This window comes from Crinia signifera, chromosome 1, assembly GCF_055691185.1.
Source record: "Crinia signifera chromosome 1, ASM5569118v1, whole genome shotgun sequence".
Taxonomy (NCBI): domain Eukaryota; kingdom Metazoa; phylum Chordata; class Amphibia; order Anura; family Myobatrachidae; genus Crinia; species Crinia signifera.
Genome location: NC_139217.1, coordinates 308,155,535 through 308,182,027, shown reverse-complemented (window position 1 = coordinate 308,182,027; position 26,493 = coordinate 308,155,535). Strand labels below are relative to the sequence as shown.

The window sequence follows — 26,493 nt, the reverse complement described above, 5'->3', positions numbered from 1 at the left end:
AGGCGTAAATCCAAATACTTTACCACACTATATGAAACCCATATTTTCTGAATATTATTATTGATTTCTAGAAAAATATACATCTGATTTAGATAATTTTTATGTTTGATCTAACTTTTTGCTATTAGTTTGTTTGACCAAGAGTACTTTTATAAACAGATAGGCAATTTACTCAGAAAGTTACCGACCTCTCTCCAAATTACTATTACAACTTTGTATAGGTAAATATTTCAAAAGTTTAAAATCATTGCTTTTTATGGAGGCTTTTCAATAGTACATAAATAATAAAAAAAAAGTAACACAAAAAGTATACTTGGAACGTACACTGTTGACTTTCTGTTGACATAATGACTACAGTACATCCTATTTGTAAACATTATTCGTGTCATACATTTAGTAACTCATGAATAATTTAGGTAACCAATATTAAAATTTGTCAATACAAATATTTTTACTTATAGTCAAATATGGAGGAAAACATTAGAGTCAAGAAGAGGACAGATGGACAATCTGAACTGAAAACTTTGTTCATTCTCTACATTAACAAAGGTAGACACCTCATTCTGCAGGGCCATAGTTTGTATTGTTTGCAACTTTTATAAGTTTCAATTGTATCATTATATAGCCCTATGGGTATTAAAAGAACAATAGTGATGTGTGCAATGTACAACAAGGATCAGTGATTAATTGAAATGTTCCCTAAGATGCAGAGTAATATATTACACTTTACCAGAGCAAGTGACACATGACCTGTGACAGGGCTCACACTCTTTCTTCAACAGGCTGTAATGTTTTCCGTCTTCACAACTGATGGCACATCGGAATCCCTGCAAACTAAAAAGATACAAAGTCTCTACCGGATGGAATGACAGGAATATAAAAACATTACGTTTACGTAGGGGGGTCATTCAGACCTGCTCGCTAGGCCTAGTGAGCAGTTAAATGCTGCCCTGCCAAATGCACACCCATTCCACTACCCGAATATCCGTGTTACGCTCACATGCGGCCGCACAAAGGAAAAATAATTTGATGGTTACTCACCATCAATGATTTTTCCTCGGTTCGGTATGAAAAGTAAACCTAGACTTACTTTTCATATGGCTGCTTCCCGCCAAATTCGCCAATGCCCTGGCAGTGAAAAACTCGCCAAAGGCATTCGTTTGTGAAGTTTGCACATGCAGATTGTAAAATGTAAACTCAGCAATCCATACTTTCATTATTGCTATCCATTGGGAAGGGAATCTATTCAATACTGCAGGTGATCAGATGCAGGCCTGGCTTTTTGAAAAAAGAAGGTCCCTGCTTAAACAAATAAAATGTTATTGGTCTCAGGGTAGGGCCCCCTGCCAAAGGGCTATTTTATAAACAAGAACCACACTAAGGGGTAGATTTACTATCTGTCGATCAGGGGAATATGAGCTATCCCAGTGCGTTATGGCAGGGGATATCGCTTCCCCCGATCTATGACACCCATGATGAAGGTACTATATCGGCGGTGGTGCGGGGAAAGAGGCTTAGCACAGGGATGTTATTTTATATTGCCCGCCTGCCTCCTACGTAATGTATGAATGGTCAGCATCCCTGACCGTTCCGCCCCATGCAGCTATCGACTTCGACAGCTTCAGGTGGCGATGCCCTATGCCCACAGCAGGGACAGCATTGTCCCTGCTGCTGGCTCTGAGTTGCGCTGGATATCCAGAGTGAGCAGCGAGATCCTGTGCATGCCCAGTCCAGCCGGTCGGGGGAAGGAGACAGCCCAGCAGTGTTAACTGTCTCCAGGAAGGAACATTGCCAGAGGGGGGAGTTTGCGCTCCCCCACTTCGGCAGGCAAGATGTTCATACATCTTGTTGGTTTCCCCTCCTGCTTCACCTCATTAATGAGGCAAAGGAGGAAGTGTTATAGCAGCGCCTATCACACCTAGATCTACCCCTGAAGGCCAGATGTACTAAGCTTGAAAAGTGATAAAATGGAGAGAGATAAACCACCACCCTATCAGCTCCTCACTGCCATGTCACAGGCTGTGTTTGAAAAATGACAGGTAGGAGCTGATTGTTTAGCCACAGTGGGGGCATAAATAGACTATTCATGGGTGACAGGGGGACTCCCAACTGCCGACCAGAGAAATCGGGACAGTTGGGCGGTATGTGGTACATTGAGCAAAAGACTCTAGGTTGGCATTAGAAAACCCTTTATTTACTGTTTGCAATAAAGTGTATCCTATGTTTATGTTTTCAGCAGATAATCTTTGTTGAAGGTATCCTTATGGTAAAATCTAATTAAATACATGCTTTTGCTTCCCTTGGCTATGTGTATGGAGCCCGTACACAATGAGCGACTTTGAGCTGCTTTCGGCTCAGTTTTGTCATTTGAGCTGCGTTCAGCTCAAAACCCGCCCAGTGTGTACGGGGCAGTGTGTCATCGCCGGCGGCCGCTCATCTGCTGGTATTACGAGTGACGTGGTGGACGGCTTTCCATAGCATCCTGGGAAAAATCGTTTAGAAGGGGGCGAAATTTGCTCAGTTTGTATAGACCTCAGTTTGTATAGACCACAGTGAGGTGTGAGGCACACTGCCTCTTGCCTAGCCCTGATGATCTGTGCCTCACACCTTCCAAAAAAGAACCAATCTTGCCTCCCATACAACAAGTAAAATACATCCCACAGCACAACCTGTTTTCATAAGGTAAATACAACACTGGAATTACATTATACTTTAATAATTGAACTGTCACAACTGCAGTTCGCCAGCAATACAAGGCGAATTATGTCCAAAAAAAGCTGAGCGCTGCGAGTGTTAATACATAACACAGCGCTTCAGCTGCAATAGACTACAATGGAATCAGCTTGCGTGCCGGAAACTCCGTGATAGTTCAAGCCGGCGGAGTTTCTTCATGCACAAGAAAATGAAACTTTATTAATACATCACACGAACAGTCGGCGGAAGCGAAAACGGGATGTCAGCGCGACGGTAAGCGTTGATACATCCCGCCCTTAATGTAGCAGCATGGGCTAAACGATCGAGGGCCGGATCGAGGGCCGGATGCACTAAGCTTCAAAAATGATAAATTGGAGAGTGATAAACAACCAACCATTCAGCTCCTGCCTAACATTTTTCAAACAGCCTGTGACATGAAAAATAGGAGGTGATTGGCTGTTTTTTATCACCCTATTGTATCACTTTTGAAGCTTAGTGCATCTGGCCCATAATGAGCCAAATGAGGTTGGGGAACATGTGCTCAGCGGCACATCACATCATTATTTAATCAGTACCCAGAGTCTCATTAAGCATTTATGCTACTCATATAGTGTAAATATCTCACCTCCTGCCTGACTGTGTGCTTTTATTCACTGCAAAGTTTTACAACAAAGAAGAATCAAACCCACCCAGGACCTCAAACACTATTCTCTGTTAACATGCCTTTGATGTGTGGCTGAATGGCTACAGTAGCTTCTGTAATTCATTGATTTCATACCTCAGGCCATGTCTACATTCTGTACAGTTGTCAGCAGAAGAGCACGTCTTGCAGTTCTCGTGACATTTTCGGCAAAGGTTCTTATCTGCAAGGAAAATTTGTACAACTCTGAATAGTGTGTTTTTTTTTTTTTTCTAATGGCCATTTTATCTGAGAGCTCTCTGTAGTGTACAGGTTAAACCAGGGCTGGGCAACACCGGCCCTCCAGATGTTAATGAACTACACATCCCAGGATGCTTTGCATTAGTTTTGCTATGTGGCCATGCTGAAACTGATGCAAGGCATGCTGGGATGTGTAGTTCATCAACATCTGGAGGGCCGGTGTTGCTCAGCCCTGGGTTAAACTGCGCTACATAATTGTATAGATTTTAATTTATACATTTGTGCTCATAAGTTTTCATACCCTAGCAGAATTTGTGATTTTCTTGCCATTTGTCAGAGAATATGAATGATAACTCACAAACTTTTCTTTCAGTCATGGTTAATGGTTGGGTGAAGCCATTTATTGTCAAACAACTGTGTTTACTCTTTTAAATCATAATGACAACAAAAACTACCCATATGACCTAAATAAAGTTCTTAATACCATGTATTGCCCCCTTTAACATCAATGACAGCTTGTAGTATTTTGTGGTAGTTGTGGATGAGGCTCTATATTTTCTCAGATGGTAAAGCTGCACATTCTTATTGGCAAACAGCCTCCAGTTCCTGTAAATTCTTGGGCTGTATTGCATGAACTGCATGTTTGAGATCTCCACAGAGTGGCTCAATGATATAGAGGTCAGGAGACTGAGATGGCCACTCCAGAACCTTCACTTTATTCTGCTGTAGCCAATGACAGGTCGGCTTGGCCCATGCGCAGCTTCCAGGCTGATGAGTAAAAATTTTCCTCCAGTATTTTCTGATAACATGCTGCATTCATCTTGCCATCAATTTTGACCAAGTTTCCAGTGCCTTTGTAGCTCACACATCCCCAAAACATCAGCGATCCACCTCCGTGTTTTACAGTAGGAATGGTGTACCTTTTATCATAGGCCTTGTTGACTCCTCTCCAAATGTAACGTTTATGGTAGTAGCCAAAAAGTTCAATTTTGGTCTCATCACTCCAAATGACTTTGTTACAGAAGTTTTGAGGCTTATCTCAGTGCTGTTTGGAGTATTATAAGAGGGATGCTTTGTGGCATTTGCGTAGTAATGGCTTTCTTCTGGCGACATGAACATGCTTCTTGAAACAACCACACCACTTTTTTCAGAGAGTCCTGTATTTCAGCTGTAAATTGTTTTATTGTGGTCTCCTGTCATACACTTGCGGGCAGTATGCAGTGTATGTGCAGCCGATGATGTCAGCAAGGATCCACTTAGCATATTTTATATAATGGGCTGGGTCTCTTCATGCTTTTCCCGATATAATCAGGCGGCCTGGCGGCACCAGCCACGCACTCTGACGAAGTCTGTGACGAAACGCGTTAGGGTGTGGCCTGGTGATGCAAGCCGCTGCTGACCTCAGCTGTTCCCTCCGGCTTCTGTTTCTGTGTGGGGTTCGTTTGGGGGGGTTGTGTGTTTTTTATTAGGGAAGCCTATCCCAAATCCTGGGATGGAAAAAATGTCCTGGGATTGGCATCCCTATTCATCAGTATATTTATTTGTTTTAATTATAGGAAGTGTGTTTTATTATTTTATATTAATAAATTGTATATGTATTTTTTAGAAGATACCATTCACCAAACACTTTTTTTAAAGTGTATAGATAAATCCAGTGTTGTTCAGCCAGCGCCAGGGCCGGTGTAAGCCCCCCGCCCGCCCCAGACAAAACCCGCGCCGCCCACCGGGGGGGAGGGTGCAGGCGATACTGCGTCACGGGGGGGGGGGGGGGGTGTGTGTGCGATACGGCACGGGTGGGGTGTACGGGCGATACTGCCGCGCTGAAATCCCCCCAGCGGGGAGCGGGTGGCGGTGGGGGGTGTAGCGTTAATTAACGGGCGGGATGGGGGTCGGGGAGAGGGAGGAGGATTACAGACTCAGTTGCTCCCCGCTCCCTGCTTTCTCGTACCTCTCTATGGTACCTCGGTGGCTCAGTACCGCCCTCCAGTGGCCGGCGCCCTAGGCAAATGCCTAGTCCTGCCTAGTGGTGGCGCCGGCCCTGGCCAGTGCTATACTCCATTTGTATCTGCATTTGTTTGCTTCAGGAGGCAAACCTCTTACTGGCTGCTGCTAGCAGCATACCTCATTTATTTTTCAAGTTCATTACAAAACAAGCCTGATATGCTAGGTTAACCGGGCAGTCACATTTTTCTCCTAAGCTGTATAATAAACTGAGAAAATGTTATGTATCATTTATGGCTGTTATAATGCAGCATTAGCTTTCATTGGAAAAAGGCATGACCTCTCATGGAAGGGGTGTGGCCTCACACTCATCCCCATTTTCATCACATTCTCAGTCCATAGACTCTCCCTGCTCTTGTTAATATCTTGTGTGGTCCGCACCACCCTAGGGATGCCACTGGAAAGACAGCATTGATATATGACTTAAACCCGGTATCCAAATAAAGAGATTGATTCTGAGGTGGGAGCAAAAAAAACACACACCAAGTAACTGTGAACATGGACAAACGATGTTGCAATGCAACTAGCGTGTATACGTGTATGCATAGTAAATACTGGCTGCTTCTACATAAAGCCCACAAATGCTGGACAGCTTAATTCTTACAATACAATTTAGATTTCAGGTTGGACACCCCAACCAAATCTAATTATCTAAACATATTTTTAAATATGCCCCACCTGCAGTGCAGCATGGTTATGCTACTGTGCACAGCTAATTGCTCTTTTTGTTTTGCTTCCACCTCGAATCATTCCCATGGGTTCCTCCTTACATCCATGAGGGTGATGTGAGCTGGGATAAATAATAATACAAAGCCAGTGGTTTTTGAGGGATAAGCAATGAGCTATCACTGGTTTTGAATCATCACTGGGGCAAATAAAGACAATGTAGTGACATTTTGGGATGAGAGAGGGACGTCAAGGAGGTTGTTTTGGGGCTAACTTTTTCATTCTTGAAACGGAGCGTAATTGGTAGTTCTTCTGTACGTTTGTACAACTGTTTGTGCTGCCTTTGAAGTATACTTTACGTCTTTGCAGACACTTCCTCAACACCAAACTCAGAACATTTGCTTGAAATAGTCCACTGCTGTTTTTATGACAACTGACAGAACATTTTTTATTTTTCACTGCTTGATATTAAACATATTTTGCAGTTTGAATTAAGAAAAACAATGTCTCTATAATGTGAACAGATTTTAAAGACAACAGTGAAGGGAGATAACTGCTAGCTGCAAGCAAGCTCAACATAATATGAAATAGTACCACAGTACTCCTTAGTGCAACATTTACAGCGCTTTAAATGCAGAACAACATTCTAAAATAGATTGATGACCAACTTCTCAATGTCAGCCTTGCTGAAGCAAGCAGGCAATAGGTAAATCAACAAGGAAGTTCCTCTGATGAATCGCATTTTGTTGGATGGATAGATATGATTTATCATGATTGCACCCAATATTGCTCCATATTTCATAGTTAAAGAACCCATCTGGTGATTGTACCTGTGAAAGAGTGATATATATATATATATATATATATATATATATATATATATATATATATATATATATATATATATATATATACACACACACACACATACATATAGGTTGGAGCTTTACTGTCCAACCATTAAATATAAGTGGCAACAATAGTAATTGACTCAGAGTTGAATTAGTATAAAATGTATAGTGCCGTAGATATTTACCATCTAAACTTGTTATGGGATATTCTAATGGAACACTTTCGTACATTGGAGGTGATTCAGGTTAGTTTGCAAAAGCAAACTCCTTCTTTAAAGGACAAACCATGTGTACTGCAGGTGGGACAGATATGGGTGAGATGTGTTGAAACTGAAATCTAAATAGCAGTCTAAAAGGGGTGTACACACGGAGCGATTTTTGCTAGTGAGCTACTTTAACTAAGCGATTTTGACTAAGTGATTTGTCTAAATGCACCAGCGATTTTGACTAAGCGATTTGTCTATGGGCGATTTTGACTATACTAGAATTGACATACTTGGTTGGTATTCATTGCACATCGCCTAGTGAATATCGCCCTCAGCAGTGAACACCAGCGATTTTGACGAGACAGCCAGCGATCTAGTCAAAATATTGTTGCCTGGCAACTCTTTTTACTAAGCAATATTATAGGGAGATTTGTCTAACCTTCACAGCGATCTTTGCTAACCTTCTAAGCAATTTTGACTATGTAGTCAAAATCGCTTAGAAGGATCGCTCCGTGTGTACACCCCTTAAAAATAAAGTAACTTACTGTACTTCTCATTCAAATGAACTTCAAAATGCCAGTAGTTTCTAGCCTTTATATTGCAAACAGGTAGTTTGGTCCTTTAGGCTAAAATAGCTGATTGCAAAAAAAGCTTTTCAGCGAATGTCATTAAACAGACAGAACCTTCTCAATATACTCATTCAGCGTTGTACCTGATATTGCTCTACTGTGCACCAAGACTCGGGCATACTGGTGCCCCTGCCTAGAGCACAGGCCTGACCGGGCTCCAGTTCTTCCCTGTCAGTGCAGATAATCTCGAGCAGTGGTTCTCAAACTCGGTCCTCAGGACCCCACACAGTTTGAGTTTTCTAGGTCACCCGACAGGTGTATTCATTACTCACTGACATATTTAACTTGATTCTGTGAGGAGACCTGCGAAACAGTGTGTTGGGTCCCGAGGACCAACTTTGAGAACCTGTGATCTAGAGGGACTAAAGGCTAATATAATTATATGGCCCTCTTCTCACCACCAAGAGAAAATCTATGCACCTCTATGAAAGTCTATACTTTCCTCATACATCCCTGTGCAATATCACTACCGTGGTTGAGGTTTAAGCTCCTGCAATTTCGCTGTGCAGCATAAAATAAATACAATGTTGATGTGCTCTTTCTACTTTGTAAGTTGGTCTACTGTGTATTCATAACAAAATGGATATTTTGCAATTTACATATATACTTTGGACCTTTTTAGTTTGTGATATGCATATCAAATCAGATACCATGGGCAAAAATAACAGGGAATATGACTGAAAGTGGGGCGTTTATCTCTAATCACCCTTGAATTTATCTCTTGTTAAGGCTTAATACATCTGCCCCATTATGACTTAAGGGGAAGCCTAAGAACTTACTCTCATTCAAGTAGAAGCCATCTGGACAGTTTGCGATACAGCTGTTGGTCTCTTCATTTAAGTAGTAGCCAGGTTTACATGCAGTACATTGGTCGCTGCGACTTCCTATACATATTTCACAGGTTGAGTAGCATTTCTTGCATCTCTTCTTGTCTGCAAAGTAGTATCCTGGAGGACATTCCGACACACAAATCCTGTGATTAAGCAGAACCTGGTTACAGGGCACCTTTGTACTACACAATTCTTAAATGGGATTTAAACTTGACATCTAAATGTCACTGAATACTATTGCTCTGATCTGAACTCAATGAATCGGGTTGTCAAATCGTCCAAAATCGGGTCAGTTTGATGTCCCCTCTGGTCCGATGCACGGTCCCTTGTTCATCGGACCTGAGTCTGGGGTCAGACCTGCTGGTCATCCGACCACTGACTTCCTTCCCGGCGGCGGGCCGAGCAGGGAGCAGGGTCGCATGTGAACCATCACAACAAATTGTGATGGATCGCATGTGTCACTGCCGTCCGGGAAGGTCTTGGTGGGTCACAAGGTATCGGCTGGCCGTACTCTGCTGCGTGACATCCCAGCAGTCTATGGCCACCTTTAGATTAACTAAAACTTTAATGTATCATTTTAGGTATCAACACGAATATAAGCCGAGGCACCTAATTTTACAACAAAAGACTGGAACCCTCACTCGAGTATAAGCCGAGGGGGACTTTTCAGCATAAAAAATGTTCTGAAAAAGTAGGCTTATACTCGAGTATATATGGTATATATCCTAGTAAAGTGCAGCATTTGTTACTGCAGTTATTAATTAAGAGATTATATGTCTCAGTCTCCTGATATGTGCAGGAAACTAAATGCCACATTTCTGTTATTTTATGCTTTCTCCATGGATAAAGACCTTTTGTGGAAGACATATGTTTTTGTTTTGCACACACCATTTTGCCAGTGTGCACCTTAGAGTACAGAGCATGCATCCCATTTGAACCCTCAGCTGCACCGGTACAAAGACATTTTGCTGTGTGCATTGGCTGTGCTATCCAAATGAGCAACTTGCGTTCCTCATCAGTGCAAAATGTGAGTGCTGTGAGGTGAAATGCACGCTGCTTTCCACTGAAATGTGTGTACATAAACTAGCTGCTATTGGATGGATTGGCAGTTTTACATCAGCTGCTTGGTCACTTGATGGCATATTGCACACATAGATTAGCCCTGGTTGGTTGGAATATTGGGGCAGATGTATTAACCAGCGTTAAGTGCAAAAATGCACTTAACGCTGGTTAACTGGGGGGGATTACGTCTGTCCCTAATGTATTACTAGCGCACCTAACGTGCGCTAGTGACAGCCCGCCGAGTTACGCTCGGCGGGGCTGTCCCTGCAATCCCCCCAGGGATTAACGGCCGGGGCGATGTATTAACAGCCTTCAAGGCGTTAATTCGCCCCGGCTTCGCCAGCTCAGGGCTAGCGTTGTCCTATCCCCCACTATGGGGACAACGCTAGCCCTGCGTCTGGCTTGGGCTGCGCTGGAGATCTCGCGGTTTTTGCGAGATCTCGCGCATGCCCAGTGCGGCCGGCCGGGGGACAGGAGATAGCGCATCAGTATTAACTGATGCGCTATCTCCAGAAAGGGACATCGCCGAAGGGGGGAGTTAACGCTCCCCCGCTTCGGCAGACAAGATGTTAATACATCTTGTCGATGTCCCTTCCTGCTTCGCCTCGCTATTGAGGCGAAGCAGGAAGTATCATAGCGGCGCGATAAGCGCTGCTATGATACATCTGCCCCACTGTATTGATATCAGCTGCTTGGTTTTATGTTGTTCTATTTCCAATTTGATTGGCGGATATTAAAGATAAAATTATACTATGGACTAATTTTTTATTCTACACTGAGATGTTTTACATTGACTGTTTCACATGTTTAAAATATGATTGTACCACAGCGTCTGTAGGTATAGCATCTTCCTAAAGCTGGAGATGAAGCATGGATTAGCTGTATAAACATTTAAGTGAACCATCATAAGACTTCAGTGAGATGACATACTGTAGAAATATTTGAACATTTTAATAGTTGTATTACTCTTAACTTTTAAGCAGAAATTAAAAACTGCTTAAATAATTTAATGAATACAATTAGAACGTTTGCTTTATTAAATAGTACTCTTTGTTATATAGTAAGTGAGAAGTGAAACTTTTACCGTGTGTTGTTTTTAGCTTTATAATAAAAATGTAGACAGTCATTGCAGTGATGTGGTCCAGGTCCGTCACAGCCTATATCACTGCATTCTGCATTACAGGGTCCTATAGAGGCAACGGAAAATAGGTAATGTATCATCTCTTTGGTTCTGCAGAACATTGGCATCTTCTATACTGCATATAAGGAAGATGTGCAATAATTTTTTTCAAATAAAAAACATTAGCGACAGCATATAAGGTCCACACTTTGGAAGCCAGTGCAACCATACATTTTCATTCACTGTGCTGATTAGCACCATATAAATAAACAGTTGGATCTTTCTGTGATCGGTGTGTACACACGGTGAGATTTGCCTTGAGATGCGATCCCCGATATGATCAGATCGGATCGCAAGGCACATCCGATTTGCATACAATCTTTACTATATAGTGCAGATCTGCACTATATAGGCAAGGCAGCCAAGACTTTCTGGCTTGCGATACGTGAACGTGCATCGGGATCGGATCGGATCTGCATCCGATGCCGATCCGATGCCGATCCAATGTTGACTATATCGTCAACATCGGAAGGCAAATTGTACCGTGTGTACACACTATAAGGGTTATAAAACAATTATTTGCTTATTTTACCGTGTATGTTCCACTTTAATCTAAAATGGTGATTGATTTTTATAAATAACATTTTATATGCTATTTCCATATTAACAAATACCGATCTCACCTGAGTAGTCATCAATATTGTATTCTTCTGATGGCTCCTCCACTGGGCTAGAACGTACCCTTTCCACTTTAGGTACATCATTCCTTGGGGAGTACGGCTGAATGGACGTGCCATACAATACTAAGGACCACTCCTTTAATTTTCCTTAGAAAAAACACAAGCAAACAAAAAAAATCAAATGACTTACAAAATGTATATTTACTTATTTTGACAGTTGCTAGAATATATATAACTCAAAAAAAAAAAGAATTCAGAAAGAATACCTGCTGTCTCCAGCAGTGCATAAAACATCATTAGAAAGACAGTATTCACAAAGAATGAAATGCACAGTTCTTCTGTTTACAATAAAGTCTAATTTTCTCGGTGAATGCTGACACATTCTAGATAGTCTATCCAAGAAACCAAGTCCTTGTGGATACAGTACTTTGCCCTGTCAACAGCAATCTATGACACAGCAGAGTTTTTGTCTGCGTAGGCTTTCCATTTTTTAAAAGAGAATCTATTACCTTATTTTATCACTACTTTAAAACCAGAATCAGAATTAGAATTTCACAAATCAGCAAAACAAATTGTAACTTTATATACTTTAGAAGTAACAAACTTTTACCATTGGGTGAATTTCCCATTCATTTCATTAAGGTTATGTGCTACCTGTAGAAACCCTACTAAAATTAGGACTCATTGAATTGAGTGCCACAGTTTTGTTGTTTTTTTTCCCCATTATGAATAAAGTTTTAATTAGTCAGTGGTGAGAAAAAGATACTGTGATTGACAGGAAAACATGCTATTGTGCTATTTAATAATGGTAATGGTAAGCAAGGGTTTTAGGAGCTTTGCAATTCAATTAAGCTTTACTAATTTGAGTTATTGTATTGATGTTTTATATTGCTCTTGTATTTATTTTTTATATTACTCTTTTGGATGCAGTCTAATGGATTGTCAAAGTTTTCATTACCATATTCCAAATCTCAGTAAGGACCCCTGCACCCAAAATGGCAAAGAGGAATGTTTTTCATTATGAGAAGGTGGCTCCACATTCATGGTCTCCCAGTTACTGTATTTTGAAAACTGCATTGGCTGACAAGTAATGATACTGTTTTAGGATTAAGGGGATATGAAATGGTACATAATATTTAATTTATTTATTTATTAATTAGTTTATTAATTTGTTTCTTATATAGCGCATACATATTACGCAGCGCTTTACAGAGTATAGTTGAACATTCACATCAGTCCCTGCCCCAGTGGAGCTTACAATCTATATTCCCTACCACATGTAGATGCACACACAGACATTCTAGGGTTCATTTTGTTGGTAGACAATTGACCTACCAGTATATTTATGGATTGTGGGAGGAAACTGGAGTACCCGGAGGAAACTCACGCAAGCACGGGGAGAGTATACAAACTCCACACAGTTAGGGCCATGGTGGGAATTGAACCCATGACCTGTGAGGCAGTAATGCTAACCACTACACCGTCCATGATGCCCCATTCATTTATTTATTATAGAAGCATTCCCCACTTATTTAAATGGCTTACTATTATCAAGGGAGATGTCAACAACAGCTCCATTGAAATGAATGGGCAACATTCACTACATGTACAGCATGTACAGCCTATTAGATTAACCCAGGAAAAATTGTAAAACTGGTTTGAAAATATATGCAAAGAACTATTTCCATTAACAGAATAAAAAGAGTTTTTTCATTTTCAGAATAAGCGAAAAGATAAACTTGATGCTAGCTAGATGGACAACCTTGGCGATTATGTGATAGCTTGGCGATTAATGTTCTTTAAGGTGTTATAAGGCAGCAGAACTAATAGGTCACACACATTGATCAGTGGAATATTCCCTACAGCCTTGAAATACCTTTCAAGAAGAGTTGTTTTCCTTAAAATTAAAATGTCAATGTGAATAATTTGCAAGCAAATAAACATTAACACAAGAATGAGTCTACAAGATAACTCTATTAGATTAATAAGGATCAACAAAGCCTTTAATGTAATTTACATAAAAAGCCTTTGCCTAAAGAAAATAGCATTCCAGGCAGAGGTGCAATGTTCTATTTGGAGTCAATGACTAGTTATAATGTCATTAAAAGTATTCTTGTAAGATAATAAATGATGCCTGAAAATTACTCTGAAATTAATTTAGAATATAATCCATATAAATTTGCAACTGCACAGTTTTCTGCAACTTCTGCTGGTCAGCTTTAAATTATTCTTTTTTCCTGAGTTAAGTATTTTAAATACATTAAAAACAATTTTAAAGCTAGTGAGGCTGATGTATTAAGCCTTAAAAAGAGATAAATGCCAGGGAGATAAAGAGTTATAAACAGTGGCGGAACTTGTGAGTGGTGGGCCCAGGTGCAAAAGTACAATTTGGGCCCCACAACAGTGGGTGACAGAGGTACAAGCTGCTGGTCTAGGCAGTAGTGGGCCCCTTAGTCCTCAGGGGCCCTGGTGCAATGCACCTGCTGCACCAATGGTAGTTCCGCCTCTGGTTATAAATATCAAACCAGTCAGCTCCCAACTGCTATTTTTTAAACACAGCCTATACCATGACAGTTGGGAGCTTATTGGCTAGATGTTTATCATTCTTACTTTTCTTTTAAGGCTTACTACATCTGCCCCAGTATATACAGTATTTTTAGATATGTACTTTCTTTATTGTCTTCTAGCTACATTGTTATGGATATACATCTCTCAAAAGAATCTCTTTAGGTCATAAACTACATTTGATCATATTAACTATGTACATTATTATATACTTAGGAAATATATTTACTTAGGTGTATCTGGCCTTTTTTGCTAACACTGATTAGTTAAAATATGTAGAATTTTCTTGCTAATTTCTTGTTTCTCCTCAATATCCATTGGACTCCTGAAGAAGTCAGGCCAATACAGCACACGGACAAAACGCGCTGAGGATAATGGACAGTGACTGATACCTGTACAGCTTGGCGGGTATGTGCTCCCTATGTGATAACTGTACTGTCTCTGCTTAATGTTACCTACCTGGCTGTTGCAGCAACCAGTGGTGCCGCTGATGGCTGCCTAGGCGCTGTTCAGCTTGGTGGGTATGTGCTCCCTATGCGATAACTGTACTGGCTCTGCTTAAGGTAACCTACCTGGCTGTTGCAGCGATCAGTGGCGTCGCTGATGGCTGCCTAGGCGCTGTGCAGCTCGGCGGACATGTGTTCCCCACATGTAATGTCTTAATGTAATGTATGTAATGCCTTCACCCCCCCCCCCCTTCATCCCTGCTTGATGCTGCACTGTAAATCCTCAAAAAATTCCTAGTGTGCGCAAGTATACATGGCCAATAAAGTTGATTGATTGATACCATCACAGTAGTGGTCCATATCCACAGTTGTGCCACATATGACTGCAAAATGCAGTGCTCATATGCCCCTTATGTAATACTTAATATGCACCAACAGATATGCCCATATTTATGATACATTCCAGTCAGCGTTCAGGAGAATGCTTAGCACGGGAAATGTTTGTTTTATGATTTTCTGATGGAAAATGACTGTTCAGTCCTAATAGATTTCTCTAGAGCAGTGGTTCTCAACCTCAGTCCTCAAGACCCCCACACAGTGCACGTTTTCTAGGTCACCCGGCATGTGCACAGGTGCACTCATTACTCACTGACACATTTTAAAAGATCCACAGGTGGAACTAATTATTTCACTTGTGATTCTGTGTGGAGACATGGAAAACAATGGGCCATTGTATTCAAATTAATTGCATAAAAAAGTCATCATCACCATTTATCGAATTAACCCGTATATTAGAAATTCTATTTTTATTGTTGATATCATATCAATATAATTATTATGTTAATTTCATGGTTCATTTTCTTTATTTTCTTTATGTGATCCCATATCAATCAATATTATTGACATGGCACATCTCATTATAATTAGAGATGGCCAATTACCCTAATTAAACAATCTAGAAAAAAACGTAGTCAGTTAAGTTGTTTAAAAAGAGTTTGGATGAATGTATTTGCCATTATCAAAAACAAAACTAAATTTACAGTACATAATGGGAACCACTATTTACCTTCGTGAACAGAATGACAATTGAGTCACAGCTAATTTTTCTGTCTGTCCAATCAACACTCAGGATCTGTTATTTGGTAGATCTAGGGTTGGCTCCAAGTGAATTGGCTCTCAATTGAGATATATTTCTGTATGAGCCATTCTCATGTAGCATGACAATAAACAATTGTCAGAGTGGGAGATATTATCATGAAGCATTATGGATTACAAGTACATTTTAAAGTAAATTCCGCGTGAATGCTAGACCCATAGTTTCTCATGTAAATGGAGGCAATGGACATGTGCACATCACCTAGTCATTTATTTCTCTGCAAAGCAGGTGAGCCTCCCTCAGATTAAAAGAGTGGGATTAAGCAAAATGGGGTAATTCAATTTAAAAAATAGTCCTGCGCAAACACAAAGCACACAATAGCTGCTAGTATTTGGTATAATCCGACGTGGTCAGCTTCTTATGCCAGTGAACAAATGGAAACAAGAAGGTTTGTATTTTTTAGGATCCATACCTTGTTAAAAAAAAGCGGGATTGTTACTCCAACACCGGGATGGTTGGGAGGTACGAAATTCCTGAAGGACTGTAATGATTTATGCTTAAATAGCAATACATCAATGTGTATTGCATTTGTCTCAAACATATGTATACTGTTAGTACATGCGCATAAGTAAAGAATGTTACCAGGAGTCTTGAAGTTCCTCAGTTGGGATGGTGTATCATAAATTTCTAGTATCCAGTCTCCTGTAGCTTTTTCACCCCAACAGTGTGTAGTCATAAACTCCCAATTCTTAAATCCTTCCATAGAATGGTCAAACAATCTGGGAATTTATCAAAACAGTACAGTTAAGAACTACGTTTAATTATCTAGGAACTTTTATAAATTACAGTGTACAAGCAATTACAACTTTGCAAGAGATCTAAGAAAGCAGGCAAATAAAGATATCTGTCAATTAATAAGTTGTCTCATTATTATTATTATTATTATTTTGTTGATGTGTATGGTGTCACAGAGTTCCACTATGTCAAATAGTGGGGGAAAGAGAATAGATTAATTAGTAACATACAATGTGAGGCTGGTGGAGGATGGTGCATGCAGCCAGTGCTCCAGTCTGCAGCCTAATCAGTCTATTGGTTGATCAGATTATGGGGGGGAGGGGGTGTCTTGGATTTACATGAGGTGCTATCATGCTGGGACTTGTAGTTCTGCAAAGAAAAACATGTGGTTCAGATGCACACTCCATATTATTAATCAAATCAATTAATAATAGAGGTTCTCGGTATATTCATTGGCCAATAAATATTTGTCCACCAACCAGCTTCACTAGGTATTGGTTGATCAGACTCTGCACTGACCACTGTTGCTGGCAAGACTAGTATTTCAATGTGTGCCTAAATTACAAATCTACTTTATGACAGGAATGTCCACAGCCATTCTTCCCTACATGTTTCATTATGCTTAATCTGTGAATTTATACACATTTTACATTAATTCCTCTGCAACAAAAATAGTAACCTACTATGTTGTGACGTATGCTACAGTATAATAGGTCCCATTTTTTGCATTATACTGTACATGTCACCACTGGGTGAAATAATTAGTCATGGCCTGGTCTATTACTACTACTATGCAAATGATAAACAACTGTGCCTGTCCTTTGCTCCAGGAGACTGTACAAAGAAGGGCAACTAAAATGGTGCATGGCCTACATCACAAAACGTACCAGGAAAGACTAAAAGATCTTAATATGTATAATTTAGAGCAGAGAAGGGAAAGGGGGACATAATAGAAACTTTCAAATATATCAAGGGTTTTGACAAGGTACAGGTGGAGATATTCTTCACAGGAAGAGGAGCAGCAGAACACGAAGACATGCACTGACACTAGAGGGAGGAAGATTCAGGGGAAATTTGAGGAAGAATAACTTCACAGAAAGAGTAGTAGATCAGTGGAATAGCCTCCCATCAAAGGTGGTAGAGGCAAATACAGTAGTGCAATTTAAACATGCTTGGGATAGGCATATTGATATCCTTACAAAAAAATAAGGATCAAATATGGTTTGAGGTAACGTTTAAAAAAGGGGCAGACTAGATGGGCCAAGTTGTTCTTATCTGCCGTCAAATTCTACGTTTCTATGTTACTAAGAACCCAACAATAAAGCTAAATGGCTGTCTAGCTGAATTTCAAAAGTGAAAGAGCTGGCTGCGAAGGAACGATGATAAAACAGCCAGAATCAAGCACTGCCAGAAGATGTGCAAAAAGTCACATATGTATTTGATATCATCACATGCCTGGACTACTTCAACCTTTTTCTCCCAGCAACAGAATTGTACCATTTGCATATGGTACAAAATGCAACACTTCCAGGGAAACACAGTAACATTTTTTTTTAATGTAGATACAGCACCAGTAACTGCCTGTGTATCATATTCACTCTGTTTTGAAAATACGACACAGTTTAACTAAAAAGTTGCAAAAAGACGCCCAATGTTACAGAGTTATATGGTTTTATGTACAGATGTAGCTGCTGCCGTCCTTGCAGGGGCTGGCGATTCTATCGCCAGCCCCCGCCAGCGGCCGGCTAACGCAGGGGTTTGCACGCACAAGCTGCTTGCAAGCCTGTGGCTACGGAGCCTGCTGGGGGTCCCCGCCGCCTCCCCCTCGCTGCCCCCGACCCCCCCCCCCGACCTGGGCAGTGTCTCCCTGAAGCAGAAACAGGCAGGGAGATGCTGCCCAACCGTTGTGACACTAGGACGCGCGTGTCCCAGTCCCTATCACCGGGGTTCACCAGTGAAAGTGATGGAGGGCGTAAAAGTTAAACCCGGCTCCATCTGTATGTCAAACTAAAGTCGTATGCATGTTGTTCAGACTGAGCAAAGGACAGGTGGCAGAGGTAAGTCACAAGACAAGCTACTGTACAAGAGAAAATGTAGTCAGGATCCTGACAAGGCAGAGGTGCATATGATAAGTGCATTAACGAAATCATGTAGAGACGGTGAGGGGAAATATGTCATATGAGAGGGAAGAGAGTAAAAGATTTATCTGAATCAGATAACCATTTGGTGTTGGCGTATTGATTGTCTACCTAGACATGGTTGACATAAAAAATCAGGAAAGCACTGCCTCTTTGTGGGCCAGATACACCATTCTTCAAAAAGTGATTAAGTGGAGAGTTATAAACAACCAGCCAACTGGTTCCTTCCAGACTGGGTTTGAAAAAAATGACAATTAGGAGCTGATTGGCTAGTCATTTTCCACTCTCAATTGTATCACCTTTTGAAGCTTGGTGCTTCTGGCCAGGGGTGTAACTAGATATTCATAGGCCCCCTAACAAAAGTTTGTATGGGCCCCTATGTACCAACTAACGGTGATGAATATAACTTACACAAATAACTTACACATGAAAAGTGGGGCCCCCTCAGCTCTGGGCCCCATAGCAGCTGCACCCCTTGCACCTATGGTAGTTACGCCCTTGCATCTGGCCATATGTCTTTATTAGCAGTTTGTAAATGACAACAGGGGGTAAATTTAGTAAGATGCGAGTTCTATTGAAGATAGGATGCTAGCCATCTTCAGTAGAACTCCCATCTTAGTAAATTTACCCCCTGGAGAGTAATTTGCTACCAAAATTCTGAGCACATGAGTTCAAACACAAACTCTAAAGTGCTTTAAAAGAGAACCTCAGCATCAAATCTTTATTTATCCTGAACAAGAAACCTACGTTCAAAAATGTATCCCAAGGCATTATATTATAGATATGAAGTTGCAAAACAAATAAAATAAAAAATAACAGCAAAAGGGAATAATTAACGCATGAAGCCCACAGGCACTCCACATCGTTTTGATTGGACTATTAATAACACTGCTAGAAAATAAAAGCCGCAAAATAATAATAATCATAACTTATTTGAAAAATGTCAGAAAACCGGCACATTCAGCGTGATTGATGCTTCTCCCTCAGAATACTCCCGTGCAATTGATAGTTTCCAGCCCTCAAATGAGTGCCTCCATACATAAGTGGTCCTAACACATGGAGCTAATGAGAGGGAAGACTTGCACAAGTTATTAGAACTACATTTTCATTTGCATTTATAGTTATTGGCTAATCTTGTTTCAATTGCCTTGAACAGCTGTTCCCCTTGGGGGCTCTGCTGTGATTCCTTTCAGCTGCTGGGAGTATGAGGTATGCTAACGTTAGTCTAGTGCTTATTATTACATTGTATACTCCTGATCTCCTAAATAACTTGCAGGAAACTACAATTAACAAGATAAAAAATATAGCTTGCAAAGCAAGGTTTTATTCAGATTTCATGAAACACTAAGCACAGTCAATATTTCCTTATTGAATCCTTGTATAGGATCAGATACAGTAGGATGTACAAAATGTGCTGTGTTTTTTGTATTTGGAGCTCATTCATACCTCCCAACAAGACCCTCTTCAGGAGGGATAGAACGCTCTGTTCCTGGACTTTCCTTTGAATTAATCATTGTTATCACCAATATTGATAGACCTTTCTTATCAATTATCCTGTTCAAAACAGGGAATAGCAATTACAGGGTGGCCTACCCTCCCGGATTAGCCGGGAGGGTCCTGGAAATCATGTCTCCCTCCCAGCCCCCCGAAAAGGTGGGCAATCCTCCCGGATTCTACCTCACCCTCCGTATCTCCCCAGCAGCTGCCTGGCCGCCTTGTTGAATTACCGCGATTCGTGGTGAGGGGACGGGGCTAAATATGCAATATGCCATTTAGCCCCGCACCCTCCTCGAGGCCCTGCAAATCGGAGGGATTTCCAGTGCTAGGGCGTGATGACTTCTACATCAGGCCCCGTCCCCAGACATGATGCTGACAGGAGAGTTTAAAAGTAGGCATGTATGAGCAATCAAAAATTAAGATGGAAGTCCAGCAACAGAGCACTCTGTCCCTCCTGGAGGGGGTCATGTTGGGGGTTATGCCCATTTGTACACCACACCTATAGTAACTGTGACTGGCAGTGATCACTTAAGATGACTAAAAACATTAAGATCCTGGTGCTCTATGCAATAAAAAAATTATCCTTCAAATTTGGATAAACCAAGGCTTGCTAGTTCTTTGGCTATCCTGCTGGATTCTGCAGGAGACTCCCTGAAGTAGTAGTAATCTCCCTGTCTCTCTGATGAGTCTAGGAATCTTCCCGATTTCATCGAACCCAAGTTATACAGCTGTTGCTTTCTTGTAAAACACAATACATGCCGCAGCAGCGCATCCCATTGCCATGAATGGGGCACGCGTGCATCTGACATGCACATGTAACGAGGCGGGATGCTGCTGCGCGAAGGCAGCAAAGATAAATGCTGCTCCATTTCTACAGTAGATCTTACTAAATGCTTTGGGGTGTAAGGGCCAGATGTATTAAGCTTCAAAATGTGATAAAATGGAGAGTGATAGACAACCATCCAATCAGCTCCTACCTGTCATATTACAGGCTGGGTTTGAAAAATTATAGGTCAAAGCTGATTGGCTGGTTGTTTATCACTCTCCACTTTATCACATTGTGAAGCTTGATACGTCTGGCCCTTATGACACACCTTTCACAATATCCCTGAAAATATGCTCTGCCAAGCAGGACAGTGAGAGACAGGTGGGCTCTCAACTACCCCTCCAACTGGGGGACATGCTGCACATTGGTGGGACAGTGTGACAAATACAAAACCAGGACAATTAGGAGGTATGCCACTGCTCTGCTCGATCAGTCTCTACATTAGTTGTATGTATTTTAATTAATTCAATCTGAAATATGTCTGCTCACATATACAAACATCAATAACAGTATACTAACATACATATCTCCCCATATCTCAATATAAAAGCGACATCATTCCCATGAATCGCAGGCACATAGTAAAGTATGATGTCTCTGCAGGACATGGTGACCACTGCTCATCACTTATGTAACTAGTGATACAATGATGTACCATCATAGTAAGCAACGCTGTAACACTGCTACATACTGTGTATGAAAGCATATTAGTGACCAGCAGTCCTACTACCAGCATCACCCTTAAGCTGCCCATACACGGAGCCGTTCGCCGGCATCCGTTCTGTACTATGCAATGCGCGCTCCCGCGCATCACATAGTACGGTACAAAAATTATGTGCTGCACATACTTTTTGTACTAGGTACACATCGGATCGGATCGCAGTGCATGCACACTGCATGCACTAGGGATGCGATCCGATCCGATGTGTGCTGTTTAAGTCCCAAACGGATCCCTTAAACGGACCATGTATGGGCAGCTTAAAGCTGCCCATACACGCTGCTAAGCGTGCTGAGCCGATGTGTGCTTTGAGGTGCGCGCTCCCGCATGCAATGCAATGCGATCCCTGCTATTGCAGCCCACAACGCACGCACGCATCGGGACGTGTATGGGCTGCTTTAGGCCTCATTCAGTCACACACATTACATTATAACATACCTCACAGCACAGCGTCTATTCCCTGCTGCAGCAGCACTGGGCAGGGGGGACTCCCAATTCCACCCCACCCCCACTGCTGGACACTGCCAACCCTGGGTGGGATGCGGGACCCCCCCCCAAAAAAAAAATCAGGACAGTTGGGAGGTAAGTGATATAATAATGTTTGCTGTTAAACAGTTGTTCTGCGTTACACCTGTAGGAATCTTGGGTTAAGTGTATTTGTACTCAGAAGTAAATCAGAAGTAAATCAGTATTTACAGTATCACAGTATTAACGCAAAAGTTTTTTTTTTTTAAATCTATACTTGTTTATTTAATTTGCATTAACTAGGCGGCAAAGCAGATGTTTCTTTTTGATTCATGAGAGGTTGGGCAAAGATTGAAGATGTAATCCACTTGTGACTAGAAAATAATCCACTGAACTAATGACTTCTGTTTTCCCATCATAAAAGCATTCCTGAGCGGCACAGCAAGAATGCTACATGCTTTACAGAAAACATTAAAAGGTCCAACATTACTTCTAAGATATGACAAGAGCATTGATACATAATGTGTGAAACAATAGCTGTCACCATGTTGTCTTCTCTTTAACAAATATTGCTTAAATGCAGCTATATTGAATGATGTATTCCTTTAATTGCATCTGATAGCATGTGTATATGGCCTGTGGCTATGTCTGGTAATCACAAAGCTAAATGAAAACATATTACAGCTTGCTAAATAATCTACAGATTTCACATATATTTATTTATTATTTATTAACAGTTAGTTATATAGCGAACACATATTCCGCGGCGCTTTACAAAGTATAGTTGAACATTCACATCAGTCCCTGCCCCAGTGGAGCTTACAGTCTATATTGTTTGGATTGTGGGAGGAAACCAGAGTACCCGGAGGAAACCCACGCAAGCACGGGGAGAATATACAAACTCTTCACAGTTAGGGCCATGGTGGGAATGGAACCCATGACCTCAGTGCTGTGAGGTAGTAATGCTAACCATTACACCATCCGTGCTGCCCCATATATCATGTATGTTACAAAAAGAACAATAAAGAACACATGTTATGTGCACTAGTGGGTAATAAGTATAGATAGTACAGTTGTCCAAGGTGATGTCCCCGGAGATACAATCTCTGGATTCTACATGTACCATTTTTTTCCCATGTTGGAATATTACACATGTAGGCACATTGGTATTTCATGACAATTCTGCTATTAGAGAAATACATGACACATTAAATGTACCAATATATAAGCCGACAAATTGGGATAATTATCAAACTGCATTTATCTCTACTCTCCGTTGTGATTACTGGAGTCCTCTGTGTGGTACTTACTGTCTAGGAGGGTGTGGTTTCATCTTACTATCTAAGAGGGCATGGTTGGGACCTTCCTGGAAGGTCTAAGCCAGGCATTCCCAACCACGGTCCTCAAGGCACACCAACAGTGCAGGTTTTAGTGATATCCAGGCTTGAGCACAGGTGACTTAATTAGTATTTGAGGGATTCTGATTAAACCATCTTTGCTGAAGCCTGGATATCAGTAAAACCTGCACTGTTGGTGTGCCTTGAGGACTGTGGTTGGGAATGCCTGGTCTAAGTCCAAACACATTCCCAGCCGAAAGTACTTTATTCCATATATGACTAGCCTCCTGTATCGTGTGGGAGGCTCCCATTGCACTCATAAATCTCCTGTTGCCCAACATTGTACTTTAAATCTCCTGGATTATTTAGATTCTGCCAAATGTAGCATTGGATGGTATTTGTTTCCTAGCAGGGCGCCCACTAAGCTATTTGCTTAGCGGGCTATTCTGCATAGTGAAATCGCATCGCACATCACATCGCATGGCTTTTTGTGCCTTGCGATGTGTGCGATGCGATCTCAGTACTTAATTTAGTTAATTTATTCACTGCACCCTGAGTGAAATCGCATCGCAGCTGAGATGAGATCTCAGTAGTTCATATGTTAAAACACCTAAAACAGCACCACTCTCCACAACACCCCGAAGCGTGACGAGCGCAGCGGAACGCATCCTCCGACATTTTCATACCCCCACTATCCACGTCGGCGTGGAGTTGATTTTATATAGTGTGATTTTATATAGATGTATTCCGCATCCCCTCGTGGGGCTCGCTGCCCTCGCCACGCTTCGAGCTCACTGCGCTCGCCACACTATATAAAATCAACTCCACGCCGACGTGGATAGTGGGGGTATGCAAAGGTCAGAGGATGCGTTCCGCCGCCCCTGGCAAGGCTCGCCACACTTCAGGGTGAAGTGGAGAGTGGTGTTGTTTTAGGTGTTTTACCATATGAACTACTGATATCTCATCTCATCTCACATCTCATGCCACAAAAAAGGGCCATGTGATGCGATTTCACTCATTGTGCAGTGAATAAATTAACTAAATAAACTACTGAGCGTACGTAGAAAATCTGGGTGCCCTGCTAGGAAACAAGTACCTTAAGGAGTTTCTTTGTAAGGACAGTGATTTGCTGTAATCAATGACATGCTGCAGCTGCTCAGGTGTCCCTGCTAATGACTCTTATTATCCCCTCTTGTGGGAACCCCTGACAGGAGAGACAGCAGCACATAATCACATACACAGGGTCTTCTTATCTGTGCTGGTGTGCACTGACTTGTAGCTACTGCTGCTGCTTTTAGGGTAATCCATTTTGTTTGTAATCTTTCTTTAGTTTAACACATTTGTTTTATTAGAGTATCTGGTGTCTGTAATGATTTGGCTATTGCTAAAATGGTGTAGAAAACAGCAAATCCAGTAAATATAGGTAGGGCCTACAAGTTGCAAACAGAACAGTGTACACATTAAAATAACATTTAATACTAAAATCATACTTATATGCATAAGGATGAATTCACACAAGAACAAATTATAGAATTTATTGAATAGGCTTTACATTAATCATATATATTTTGCTGAGTGATAAGAGAAAAAAAACATCACGGTGAATCTATAGTTGCAAACAAGAAACCCCATATTGCAGAGAGCAATATTAGTATCAATACTTGCAAAACATCCCAGAATGTACTGTTACTAATAATAATAATTATATATATATATATATATATATATATATATTTGGGGTTGTAGAATCGGCACTCCTCCTCTAGTTGTAGTATTGCCCTGTGTGCCTTCATGCAAATTGCATAGTCATGGAAAAGATATGCGGCACTCCACGGTTCTTTATAAAACAGTTGTGGACGTTTATTTTTCAAGCATAAAGCAAAAGATAATTACAGCATAGCCCAGTGGGAGACGCATGGCGGCTGGGGACGCTGTCCGATGCTAAGGGAGGTTGTCATAACAACCTGGCCGGCGGGGATGACGTCAGTGGAGTGGAGCCGCGCACCACGCTGGAAGCGAGCACCGCCCTGCACCCAGCCGCCGGGCGTCACTGAGAGGGAAGGTAGGCACTTAAATAGTGTATTTTAAAGCAATTCTGTTTGTATCGCATTGTACATTTGCTGAATTATGCAGCTTTGACATAGCAGGCAGGCCTTGAGGAAAATGCCAGGCAGGCATTGAAATGTTGGCCGCTGGGCTATGCTGTAATTATCTTTTGCTTTATGCTTGAAAAATAAACGTCCACAACTGTTTTATAAAGACCCGTGGAGTGCCGCATATCTTTTCCATGACTATGCAATTTTCATGAAGGCACACAGGGCAATACTACAACTAGAGGAGGAGTGCCGATTCTACAACCCCAAATATCCACAGGAGCACATCAAAACTCCACACGGAATAAGGCACCACTACCACTACAACTACAACGATATGAACCCAATCTGGAGGATACCATGCACCAATTATTTCAAATAAAGAAACGTGAAATTGACTACTTATTACATGGAACATCACTTTCCAAATATTATAGGGAACAACTCATCCCAAGGGGTTTCCGGGTACGGAACACCCCAACTATTGGACGTTATAACCCAGATTTTTGTTATAAATGGATTGGGATCCTCAACAAGTGCAGTAACGACCTCATGTTGCTGGTCATCGAGGAGGCGTCAAAGGAACTACAAATCACAAGGGACAAACTGCAAGCTTATGAGAGGGAACATAACATAAGCACCATCCGACAAGAGAACCCAGAATGGAACCAAAAACTAATCTTAAAAATTGACACACATACAAAAAGGATCTCATGAAATTGAAAGCTACAAAGTATGCGACCGTGTGCAAAGACTATGAAGATAACCGAGTATATCGGTGGCTAATGGGGGGTGATTCCACACCCCAAAATCAACAGTAGACCTCTGGTCGGAGAGGATACAGAAGCCGCAGAGTGAATTGACCACTGCAACATCAAATTCTGACAGCTATTTCGCC

At 41.4% G+C, this 26,493-nt stretch overlaps 1 protein-coding gene across 2 annotated transcripts in view; it reads right to left on the bottom strand.

Moving 5' to 3' along the window:
• Positions 1-26,493, bottom strand: part of LOC146078639 (proprotein convertase subtilisin/kexin type 5-like) — a 275,576-nt gene that overhangs the window by 9,996 nt on the left and 239,087 nt on the right. For both annotated transcript variants that reach the window (XM_083186123.1, XM_083186122.1), the window contains exons 13-18: positions 16,369-16,505; positions 11,623-11,766; positions 10,904-11,006; positions 8,707-8,900; positions 3,473-3,557; positions 731-834 (exon numbers count right to left, since the gene is read on the bottom strand). In XM_083186123.1, the coding sequence (XP_083042249.1) occupies positions 731-834; positions 3,473-3,557; positions 8,707-8,900; positions 10,904-11,006; positions 11,623-11,766; positions 16,369-16,505 (767 nt within the window). The remainder of the gene's footprint in view (positions 1-730; positions 835-3,472; positions 3,558-8,706; positions 8,901-10,903; positions 11,007-11,622; positions 11,767-16,368; positions 16,506-26,493) is intronic.